Source organism: Mustela nigripes, chromosome 3 (assembly GCF_022355385.1).
Source record: "Mustela nigripes isolate SB6536 chromosome 3, MUSNIG.SB6536, whole genome shotgun sequence".
Lineage (NCBI taxonomy): Eukaryota > Metazoa > Chordata > Mammalia > Carnivora > Mustelidae > Mustela > Mustela nigripes.
The window spans coordinates 46019384-46031575 of NC_081559.1; the positions used below are offsets into that span (position 1 = coordinate 46019384).

General features: G+C 55.3%; 1 protein-coding gene across 9 annotated transcripts in view; it reads left to right on the forward strand.

Annotated features, from left to right (window-relative positions):
* SNED1 (sushi, nidogen and EGF like domains 1) overlaps positions 1-12192 on the forward strand; it is an 81780-nt gene that overhangs the window by 24144 nt on the left and 45444 nt on the right. For 7 of the 9 annotated variants that reach the window (XM_059393897.1, XM_059393902.1, XM_059393899.1 and 4 more), the window contains exons 2-8: positions 1528-1815; positions 4781-4921; positions 5646-5808; positions 8553-8678; positions 8955-9068; positions 10901-11014; positions 11103-11216. In XM_059393897.1, the coding sequence (XP_059249880.1) occupies positions 1528-1815; positions 4781-4921; positions 5646-5808; positions 8553-8678; positions 8955-9068; positions 10901-11014; positions 11103-11216 (1060 nt within the window). The remainder of the gene's footprint in view (positions 1-1527; positions 1816-4780; positions 4922-5645; positions 5809-8552; positions 8679-8954; positions 9069-10900; positions 11015-11102; positions 11217-12192) is intronic. The other 2 variants (XM_059393903.1, XM_059393905.1) reach the window with 2 other exon arrangements.

Sequence of the window (12192 nt, forward strand, 5' to 3'; positions counted from 1 at the left end):
TATTCTCTTGACAAAATTTAAAGTTTGTGTTTTCTTGGAACATGGTAAACTTAGCTATTTTATAGCCTTTGATAATTCTGATAGGCAATGTTTCTCTCATTTCGACTTAATTCCTGTTAGTGGCATCTTGCTTCCTTGTGTGCTGGATTATCTTTGATTGTGTCCTGGGTTTTGTATTTGAAAAACTGCTTATATGAATAGCTTGAGGTCTAAGATGCTGCTATCTTCTTCCAGAGAGGGTTCTATTTGCTTCTGCCTGGAACCTTGGAATGCTACCCTTTGGGAGCCACCATAAACCAAGTCCGGTTGTGAGGGGCCCTGGATTGCTTAGGTGAGGGGACAGCAGAGTATGAGACAGGGACTCATATGCACAGGGACTTTGTACTTCAAGCTCACCCTGCCTAATATGGGGGTTTATCCCCAACCTTGAGTGAGTTCTGAGCTTTGAGGTTTCTCTCCCTTTCCCTCCATGAGGCTGCTGAAACTGCAGGTCTTCTTTGCATCTGTTGCTTGTGAGTCTGCAGATGCCCTCAGGACAAAAGGAGCTTTGAGTGCCAGGCTCACCTCCAGTCCTTCCCTGTCCTCAATTTGGAGCACAAACACTGAAACTCCCTCACTTGCTTGTTTGCTCTTTTGTGCCTTTCAGAAGGGAGGTGTGCTTATCAGTCTTTTGTATTGGTCTGGATTATAGAGCAGGATCTCACCTAAAGGGGAAGTCCAGAAGGTCTCTTCTAAAAGCACAGCTTTTAGAGACCAGCTTTGTGATCATTAATTCATTCAAGGCTGCCCTGCATCCTGGAGGCAAGTACTAGTGTTATCCCCATCTCACAGGTAAACATCTGGAACACAGAAAGGCCAGGCTAACTTGCCTCAAGGTTGCACAGCTAACTGAGTGGCAGGATCAGCATGGTGACCCATTGTGTATTACTGCGGAGATGCTGCTCCCCTTCTTCTTCTTAGGAGCATTCTGGGGCTCCCCACCATCTGGAGTCCTGAGAACAGACCACCCCACCCCCACCCCAGCAATCAAGGCCCTTCCAGCCTCCCCTGGCCACACTGGCTCCTGCCCATCCCCAGCTCTGCTCTGTGGGTGCTATTTCCTCCCCTTACTTACATGCTTCCTACACACCTGTCCATACTGACTTGGAGGCTGGAACTCTGCTGTGCCCTCTCAAGGTCCCTGATTCAAGTGGGACCCAGGTCCTGAGCATCCCATTTGTCCAAAGCCAAGGCCCCAGTGGGAGCTCCCCAACCCCACAACAGCAACCCAGGTCTGGGCATTCTACTGGGCATCAGGTACAGAAAACAGACCAGAGCCTGTCCCAAAGCACACAGCCTGTCTGCAAGGGGCTGGACCAGACCAAGGGGTCCCATATCAGGGACCAGGAACTGTCAAGCCATCCTGGGGATGCCTTGCCCAAGGCCAGGTCACCCTTGGAGGGTGCCTGGTGGGTGAGGCAGGGGAGACCATCAGGCCCACCTGCCAGCCCTAGGTGCCCATTGGTCCCCTCTCTGACTTTCTGACAGGTGAACAATAATGGGATCATCTCCTTCCTGAAGGAGGTCTCTCAGTTCACCCCAGTGGCATTTCCCATCGCCAAGGACCGCTGCGTAGTGGCAGCCTTCTGGGCAGATGTGGACAATCGACGTGCAGGTGATGTGTACTACCGGGAGGCCACTGACCCAGCCACGCTGCGCAGAGCCACAGAGGATGTCAGGCGATACTTCCCTGAGCTCCTGGACTTCTCCGCCACCTGGGTTTTCATAGCCACCTGGTACCGTGTGACCTTCTTCGGAGGCAGCTCCTCTTCCCCTGTGAGTTTTCAGTCCTGGGATAGGGAGGACGTCCGTCTGGGGTCCAGGGTCTCCCCCCAGGGGCTGCACCTGGCTGAGGTGGGCCAGACATAATCACTGGTCCATGCCTGAGACAGGAACACCCAGCTCAGGGATGGAAGTCACTCTCCCAGGGTCACAGAGCCAGGCTGAATTAGGACAGAGCCTTGACCTTCCCAGCCCTCCCAGAAAACACTTGTCTCTATAGGAAAATGCCAAATGCCCTGACACAGTAGTTCACACACTAGAGAGATGCAGATCGCATGTGTCAGAAGGATTTCCATCTGGAATGGTTCAATGCTCAATAGGCTAAGTGGGAAGTTTATTCTGTTTTATCCTCTATTCTATGATAATGCCAAACAACAAAGGCAGCAGGGGCACGTCTTTCCTGTGGGGCACACTCTCGATGCCAAGCACTGAGAAGTGCCCAGCACAGCACAACCTGGGAGCAGGAACTCTCATGGAGACTGTTCTGCAAGACATATGGGGCTCCAGAGCGGGGAGAATGGGATGGTTCAGGGTCTCAACACAGCAGCCCGAGGGACAGCTGTGTTGGGACCCTGGGCTGCAGGGGAGAGGTAGAGCAGTCAATGGCAGGGCTGGGCTTCCCATCATACACATGCCTGGGCAGAGGGTGGGGGCAATTGAGGCTTTCACTCAGAGTGTAGGGGTGCCCAGTGGGAACCTGGAGGTACAGCCGGGGTCCCTAGCAATGGTGACTCAGGTAAACAGTGTGAGTGGGAGACAGTGCCTGCAGGCAGGGACCTGTGAGTCCCGCACAAACCCTGAGTTCTCCAGCAGCCAAGATGACAAAGAGAATGCCAGCAAGCACATCCAGGGACACTGAGGGTCTGAGATGTTCACTGTTGAATTTCTTAAAAGCAGTATGACAGTGAATAGGGGAAGACTGGCTTTTCCTATAAACATTACTACAAATAAATATTGACACTTTTCATGGAATTTATTCATGCACAGTCCACTAATATTTTGTCAGCTTCACTTGTTTTTCTTATCAATTTGTAAGAAAAACATCCTTGTAACAAAAAGAAAAAAGAATCAGTAAGTCTGCTAACAAGAGATCAATCCCATCAAATATCTATTGCATCCTGACACACACTTTAACAAATAGAGCTGGCTAGAACTCACTGTTTTGTGTTTTGGTTTTTTACTCAGCAGGAGTAGGGCATTTTCCTCCTTCTCCCACGTGGAAATCCCTGGCACTTCTGCAGCCCCCTGGAAGGAGGAGGAACAGAGCCCCTCCTATGCCAACAGAGGAAACCCTAACTTCTCCAGTTTGCAGGCTGGCAGGCCCGGATATGGGGGCTACAAATTATCGGGCAACACATGCATCCCTGGAAAGGGTCAGAGTTCTGGGTTTGGGGGCTGGTCTGTAACCTGGGAGCCTCCTAGAGCCAGCTGCTTGGCAGGGAGGGAGCGTGAAGCTCCATGCAGGGTCTGGGTCTCCTCGAGCTCTGGACCCTACCTCTGGCCACACCGGCTGCTGGCTTGCCCTTCCTCAGCTCACCGCCACTCCGCTTTCACAGCCACTGATCCTGGATATCTTCAGAGTGCTAGCAGCAGGTCTGTGTTCCCCAAGGGGAGCACTCAGTCTTCCTGCTGTTCATGGTTATGTAAGGGAAAGGACAGACCAGTGCTGTCCCACTGTCCCACACCTGCAGACCATCACTGTGCCAGGTGGCACCGATGGCAAGGTGTCCCACGGTGGGCACTGCCAGGCCCTGCTAGATTGGGAGCTGTTGTCTGGCATGAGTCTCCAGCAGGAAGGTTGCTGCCCACAGAGGCCTGATTGCCCCTCAAGCCTGTGCGCCGCCCCCCCCCCACCAGGCACGAACAAGCCAGATGTGTAAGCCCCGGTCTCCCTGTGCCCAGCCGGGGGACCCAGCATGCTGCACCCTTGCCAGCCGCTCCAGCAGACACGGAAGCCCTTTCTCTATTACGCTTCACCTCTCAGCTTCTAGTGCTGCTGAATTTGTCCTGTATTATCAACGAGGTGTCTTCTGTGGTAATGCCTCTGTTCACATAAACTTTGCCAATTTTCTGTTGTCTTTTTCTTCCTGGCCCATGGAAGTTCTGCTTCAATTTAGGATATCAATAATTTCACCTGCCCCCTCTGTTATAAATACATTTTTCACTTTGCTGTGTGGCCACTCTGTTTGATCTTATGGCACTTTTTTATATGCAGAAGCTTTTGTAGTCAAATATATAAATCTCCTTTTTGGGTTTTGCAGTTAACAAATGTTACACTTAAAGTCTTCCCTCGACATGGCTCCAAGCACTCGCCTATATTTTCCTCTAGGGCTTTGATGGTTCTGTTCACAACCTTACTTGATGTGGTATTTATTTTCATGAGTGATATAAAGCTCTAAATTTCTTCTTTTTAAGACAGTTTCCTATTGTCCCAAGATCATTCTTAATCCAACCCCTTCCCTAGTCTGAAATAACATCTCATGTATATACCATTCAATAATATCTTCGTGGAAGAGAAATCCATGAAAAACAAACAAACCAAAAAACCCCTGCTTTTCCTTGTTTCCTCTTTTTATCTTTCCCTCTTTACATTTTTTGTTTCACATGAAGCAATTTTGGGGATTTTACCCAGTTAACGCTAACTTTTGTGCCCCAGCCACCACAGGGCGCAGTGTCTGCACCTGGCGTCTGTGGGCCCTGGTGACACCTCAGTGTGTCTCACTCACCAGCTAACCATTCTTAGGGGCCCTGACCTATGCCAGGGCCTCAGGATCTAGGGACACAGTGGAGGATGAGGACGAGGCCATCAGCTCGACGGCAGATGGCTGACCAGCTAGTTAGGAAGACAGAGGAAGGGTCAGTAGATGAGGACATTGTGTAAAGGCATGCTGAAGGGGGCAGGGACTTGCAGCATGGATGGGGGAGCCCAGAACCTGGTTCAGGCCTCCCTCCTTGACAGGTCAACACGTTCCAGACTGTGCTTATCACTGATGGCAAGTTCTCCTTCACCATCTTCAACTACGAGTCCATCACGTGGACCACAGGCACACACGCCAGCAGCGGGGGCGACACCACGGGCCTGGGGGGCATCGCAGCCCAGGTAGGGGCCCGGCTCCCCACTGCCACGACTGTCCTGTCTGTCTGTCTAGACAGACCCCCCCTACACACACCCAGTACTGTGCAGATGCCAGTGTGAGGCCTTCTGATGCTAACCCCAGGCCAGATTCAGAAACATCCTCAGGTCAAAGGCATTTCTGTTCTGCCCTGCGTTGCCCTGGCCTCCCAGAGCCAGTTGCAGCCAAGGTACATGGGACCATGGTTCTATGCATGCTACCTGTCCTGGGGTCTGCCCTGCCCTGCCCTGTGGCCCACAGAACTGTGGCCAGCAGGAAATCACAGGTGTCAAGGGAGTGGTCAAGTGCAAGTCCCCAAGGCCATCGAGTGCTCCCTCAGGATGGGAATACCCTCATCTCCTTCCTAGCCATCTACTTTCTTCTGAGGTCACACCTGCCCCTGGTCTCCACGGAAGCCAAGAGGCCAGGGAGGAAGTCCCTGCAGGTGTGCGAGGGCAGCATGCTGGGGCCCAACTGTGTCGGTGGCCAGGATCTGTGGCCCAGCTGGGAGGCTGCTCCTCAGAACAGTAACAATGTGGAGGGTGGTAGGGTACCCCCAAACCCATAAAACTCCAGGACTACAAGGCCATCTTCCATATGATCTCTTTGACCATGGCCACCGCAGGGAGGGAGGTCTCAGGAATTTTAGGGAGACCTGCAGACCAACCCATGCCTGCCCCCCCGACTCTCCATCCCCCACCCCACCCCCAGGCCGGTTTCAATGCGGGTGATGGGCGGCGCTACTTCAGCATCCCCGGCTCCCGCACAGCGGACATGGCAGAGGTGGAGACCACCACCAACGTGGGCGTGCCCGGGCGCTGGGCGTTCAGAATCGATGATGCCCAGGTGCGCGTGGGGGGCTGCAGCCATACAAGTAAGAGGATGGAGCCAGCGGCTCAGGGCTGTGGGTTGGGGGGGCTCAGGGAGTGGGGGATGAGAGGAGGGGGTGGGACCCTAGGAGGGAGGAGGGAGCGGGAGGCTGGGGACGGGGCAGGCTGCTGGCCAGGAGGGCTTGGCCTCCCCCACCCCTCTCCCCCAGCCATGAATGTGGGCAGGTAGTAGCTTGCCCCTTGAGCCCTGTCTCCTCCTGGGGAGGCTTCCCTACCTTGGCTCTGGCTCCGGGGCCAGGGAGACAGAGGTTTGTGGTGCAAAGTGGGCCGCCCCTTCTTGGGGCCAGGAGTCAACGCTTTCCCCTCATTCTCTCCCAGCCTGTGTTCTTGGTGGGGGAGGAGCACCACCCAGGTCTCCTGTGTCCCCAGGACCACCTAGAAGTCAGATATTTTTTTCACCCATTTCCCCACATTTGCGTGGACTTGCTGTTTCCTGGGATTTGACACTTGTCACACACCCCAGGCATCTACTGAGTGGAGGGAGTTGAAAGCTCATAAGGTACAGTAGATAGGGGGAGGGTCCCCCCCAGGGCAGAAAGATGCATCCTGGCCCCTTCCTCTGGGGGGGCCCTGGAGGAGGCACAGAAGCTTCTGAAACATGATGCTTATAAACAGAGACGAGGGGATTGATTTAGCCACTCGGTGGAGAGCTAACCACAGGCCCCACAAAGGCCACAGTGAGGCTGGTGTCTAGAGGGTCCTAGCAGACTCACCTCCCACCCACAAGGAGGCCGAGGGCTTCTCAGAACACCAGTCTCTGAGAGCTAACCCAGGGCAGGTGCAGCCAATCGGGACTGGCCAGGGGGGCAGACGCACACTTCTCAGGGCCCAGGGCCCAGGGCCCAGGGCCTGGGGGTCAGGCACGTGCTGGTGGGCAGAAAGGCTCACCAAGGACCAGGGAAGATGCTCCAGCAAGAGATGCCTGGGGAACCTAAGCACCACCCCCTGCTTTGGAGCACCAAATACGCCTCAGCCCGAGTCTGAGCTTAGGGGATGGGGGAACTCGAACCAAGGAGCCCAAGAGCCAGGGGCTTGGGTTGCTGAGGATCAAGGCAAAGTGCGGATGTGGGCTGCCGTGAGCTGGCATCAGTGTAGTATGGACGCAAGCCTGAGCAGTGGGTGACAGGTGTGGGTACAGGTGGGGACTGGTGTGAGCAGGTGTGGCTATACATGTGGGTGCAGGTGTAGGTACAGGTGTGGGTCTAGGTGTGGGCAGGCCGATGCCCCTTTTCTAGAAAGATTGCAGGCTGTGAGACCCTGAGAAACGGGATCTTCAGAGGAGGGTCTGGCCAGTCCCCCAGGGATCCCTTTCCCATGTGGATGTGCTTCCCCTGCTATCTAAGACTTCTAGTGGGTTGTAGATGAGGAGGCATTGCTGGGCCTTCCCAACTAGTGCACACAGAAGCCCGCTGGAGCTGCCTTGCTTCCCCACTGCCACACTGCAAGCCCGGGAGGTAGAGCCCACACGCTGGCTTTGCTTGGCAAGGGAGGGCCGAGTCCCACCTAAGAGGCCCCGAGTGCATCCACACCTGGAAGTCTATCTCTAGAGAAAGGCAGGTCCCAAAACTGGGCCCATGCAGAGAGCACACTCTACAGGGTCGCCGAACCACGACTGGTTAAGTGACAGTGTGGCTACGTGAGTAGAAGTGCAGGCACGAGGAGCAGAAACAATCCAAAAGACTCCCTTTGCCCTGATGGTGTTCTGGGCTCCAGGGTACTTTCAGGAGTGTTCCCTATTGCTCCCCTTGATTAGGCCAGATCTCCCGGGCTCCCCCTAGCAACAGGAAATCCAAGACATTGGGGTGCCAATTTGTGCTCCTCCCTGCCAATGTCACTAGCCTTACTTCTCCAGAGGGGGAGGGCCCCCTGAGCTGGCCTCTGAGGGTGGCTGGTCCTGAAGGGCCCAGGCACGGGGTTAGGTGGGCCCCAGGAACTGCTGGAGGCCCTCCCTGGCCAGGAGGCTGTGATACGAGAAATCCTACCTTCCAGAGCTCTGAGGGCGGCCCTCTTGTTTCCATGGGAAGATCTGGAGGGGCAGCTGAGCCTACATTTCTGCAATAGTTGGCGGCAGTGCTGAGATCAGACTGCATCCCCCCCTTGGAGGGTCTGAGGGCCTCCGACCCACCTCTGGCTCCCATGGGGTCCCTCCTCTTCCACATCTGTGGATGTTCTTTCCATGAGGCACACTCCTGTCTTCCTGTGTTGCTGGGCACCCTTGGGTCTTTGTCTTCTTAGTTCCTCAGAAAAATCTGGAAGTCGATGGATTAAAGTCATAAGAAGGTGCTATGGAGGGGAGCCTGGGGGGCTCAGTCGGTCCAGCGTCTGCCTTCAGCTCAGGTCATGATCTCAGGGTCCTGGGATTGAGATCCACATCAGGCTCCCTGTTCCATGGGAGTCTGTTTCTCCCTCTGTCTGCGGCTCCTCCTGCTTGTGCTGCTCTCTCTCTCTCTCTGAAAAATAAACAAATAAAAATATTAAAAAAAGAAAAAAGAAGATGGTGCTGTGGGCATGACGGGTGCAGGGGAAGCCAACGTCCCAGCTTGGGCATCCAGGTGTCAGCGGGACATGCGGGCAGGCAGTAGACGGCAGGCACCCTGGGCATCCTGGGAAGAACTGGGAAGTTAACTGCGGATGCTGGGCTGCCAGCAGACCGCACAGCCATTCCTCCTAGATGGGCCCTTTGGGTCCAGGGAGGGAAGGGACGGCTCGTTCCTTCCTGTGTCCACAGCCTCCGTGTGCCTGGCCCTGCGCCCGTGCCTTAACGGTGGCAAGTGCATCGACGACTGTGTCACGGGCAACCCCTCCTACACCTGCTCCTGCCTCTCAGGCTTCACGGGGAGGCGGTGTCACCTGGGTGAGTCTATACTGCCAGCACAGCCAGTGGCCTCAGGGCCAAAGGTCCAGGGTCTCTGTCTCCATGGTGTGCGTGCTGTGGGGTGGGAAGATGGGGTAGCAAGGGGATGGTGGGAGTACATAAACGCTGTGGCTCCCTGATGGTGAGTGTGTGGGCTGGGGGTGCATCTGCCCCTTTGAAGCCGACCCCCACTGGAAGTGAGGCCCAGAAGGGGTCTGAGCAGATCCTCCCCAACCTGGCTTCCTCCACTGAGGCCCCAGCTGCCCCGTTTTTCAGATGTGAATGAATGTGCTTCCCATCCGTGTCAAAATGGCGGGACCTGCACACATGGTGTCAACAGCTTCAGCTGCCAGTGCCCGGCCAGCTTCGGGGGACCCACCTGTGAGACACGTAAGAGGAGCATGCCCAGGTCCTTTGGCCCCATTGGTGGAAGAATGACCAGAACGGTCCTGCCTGACCGGGGGTCAGCCTCATGGGAGCCCTGAGTCAGCACCGACAGAGGGCATGGCAGTGGGCCCACTGGGGACAGAGCCCAGACTCCAGATGAAAGCCCCATCTCATGAGTACAGCAGGAACACTGACCATGGCACTCACGCCTCCTGGGCCCTGGTGTTCAGACCAGGGAAGGCACCTTGGTACAGGCCAGTGTCCAGTTCCAGCTTGGCCGTGGGGCCTGCCCGACAGCCACCCAGGTACGATTGGAGTCATCATTGCCCCTCAGCTCTGGACTGGCTTGCTGGCTGTTTCTCTCCAGCTCCTGGGGTCTCACAGCCTTGACATAGGTTGGGGTACTTCTTAGGACCTCCCTTGCTTCCAGACTGCAGCTGCACCCCACTCTGCCACCCCCTTCTGAGCGGGGGTCTTTTTAAGCAATGCTGGCAGATCCAGCCTCCACTTCCTGCCCTTCACCCAGCCCTCTCTGGGGCCCCCACATCCTGGCTCTTTGCCCACCTGGTAAAGGAAGATGGAACCCCCACTGCTGCCCCTAGTCTCATTGTGGGAAGCTGCTAGGGGAGCCCAAAAAAGAGAATCCCTTAAAATCAAAGCACCATGACCTCTAATCCCCACTGAGCTGGACCCACAGCCATTCCCCTAAAATACTTACTGATGTGTAACCATTATTTAGGAACACATATAACACATGGTTAAATCAAGTGTGTACAAATAACAATTGTACAAGAGTGTCTCAATCTAGAAGAGCTGTTTCTAAGAGTGACTTAGAGCCACAAGAAATGTTTTAAAGTCTGGGACCCCAGTGTATATAAACATGTGTGCCCAGCAAGGCCCCTAGGAGGACCCGGGGCCATAGCCAGTAGCCCTGTGCCTTGGCCTCCTTGCGGTCACTCTGATGACAGCAACAGGTCCCAGGTCCCCATGGAGGCTCGCTGGTCTCAGGACCCACCTGAGCCCCCAGAGCACACAACAGCAGGGACATGTGTGCTGTTCACCTGGAGCCCCTCCTCCCCACAGGCGCCCAGCACTGCTCTTTGGTGGGGTCAGGACCCAGGAGACAGGAGTCAACTAGCACTGTGGCCACCAAAGCACCTCCACACGTCCCCTGTCCTCCCTCCCACTGGCCCCCACAAGTCAAGGGAGGGCCTCATGGTCTAACGATTGCCTTGGTTCCTATACTGAGTTGTTTGGGGCATGCGCTGTCATCAGGACATGTGACATAGCTGAGGGAAGGCAGTGTCCCTCCCACTCCCCTCCCTGCCAGCTCAGTTGCCAGGGCTCACGGGCCAGGAGCCACCAGGGAGTCTGAGGGGCCGGCATGCTGGGTGAAGGTGGCCAGAGGCGAGCTCCACCTCAGTGGGTTCCCACCTGATGGGGGCTGAGTGCCTTTGTACCAGACCATGCAACACATCACCTGCCTGCCCACAACCCATCACCTCAGAGCCATTCAGGCCCCTCCTGCACATCTGCACATGCATCACCTTCAAGACCCCATCACAGGCTGTGTCACTCTGCCCCACCCAGAGGAACCCCGCTCTGTGCTGGCAGCTGAGAACACTAAGCCCTGTGTCCCCAACCAGCATGCACACAGCCTCCTACCACCGGGGATGGGCTGAAACAGACCCCATGTGGCCAGTTGCTGGGCTGCTGAGTGGGGACTATCCAGCCAGGCCCCCCCAACAGCCTGATGCCCTCCAGAATGGGGTTTAGCAGAAATTCCTAGGAGCCCAGCCGGAGGTCTGACACCTTCCACTGCTCTGTCCTTGCAGCACTGTCTCCATGTGACACCAGAGAATGTAAGAACGGTGGCCAGTGCCAGGCGGAGGAGGGCTCAGCGGTGTGCCTATGCCTTCCTGGCTACACGGGTGTGGCCTGTGAGACGGGTGAGGGTCCAGCCCTGGGGGGTGGGAGAGGCTAGTGCTCGGGAGCAAAGGCTGGCTTGAGCCAAGTTCCCACCTCCGCTGCCCCCAGATGTGGATGAGTGTGCCTCCAGCCCGTGCCTCAACGGGGGCTCATGTGTCAACCTCATGGGGAACTTCACCTGCCTGTGCGCAGAGCCCTTCGAGGGACCTCGCTGTGAGACAGGTAACAGCCCATGCCGGCAGCCCCCAGAACAGTAGTCCCTCGCAGCCTCCTGGCCCCTTTCCCTCACTGTCCAGCTCAGCCCCACCACTGTCCTGGGGGGTACTTTCCCCAGCCCTGCCTGTACCAGTCTGTCCCCTGAGCTTCCATGCTGGTCCCAACTCTGCCACCATGGGTGGTGCAGGGCTGAGTGTGCCTCCTGCCCCCTCTAGTCCCCTCCAGTCCTGGTAGCCATCTATGAGATGCAGGGCAAGATGGCCACCCTCTCATGGCCTTTCTTCCTGCTCAGGAGATTCTTGGCTTATTAACATCCTTTTTTCCTACTCCAGACCCCTCACCATGCAAGGGAACAAGCCACAGCAGTTGGCAAGAAAACTGACCTTTATTACATGTGATGAAATCTGCTAGTTGCTACTTCATGTTGTTTTAAATGCTGGTTATGACTTGGTAGATCAGTTAAGAGGCCAACTCGATTTTATAACCCACAGAATAAATTCAGGTTAGCATCTGACCTCGCCCTGACCACCAAAGGCCTCGCTCGGCCACTGTGCCAGCAAAGCAAAGGTCACAGCTTGAGCAGCTGCTCCCCCTGGGAGAAGCTCATGAGAAGCTTGTCAAATTTAGTTTGAGCCTAAAAACTTAAGAAGGAGATTAAAATTTACCCATAAGTAAGATACAGATGGATGCTATGCCCTCCATCAGCCTTTGGTCAGAGGGCCACACACAGGACAGCCCGTGTCCTGAGGAGAGGGTGAGGCTCTGCCATGCAGAGGGGAAGGGGGAACACAGCAACCTTACCTGTTTGGTTGCTTAAAATCCCTATGATGGGTCACAGTTCACCTTGCCCAGATTGTTATCTAAATATTTAATATCTGTGTATTTAACTAAGCTCATGTTAGAAAATGGATCAGTGATTTCAAAAGATTTGCAAAGAGACCACCTGTTGTACAGAAAGAATGATACAAACAAATGCAACCAA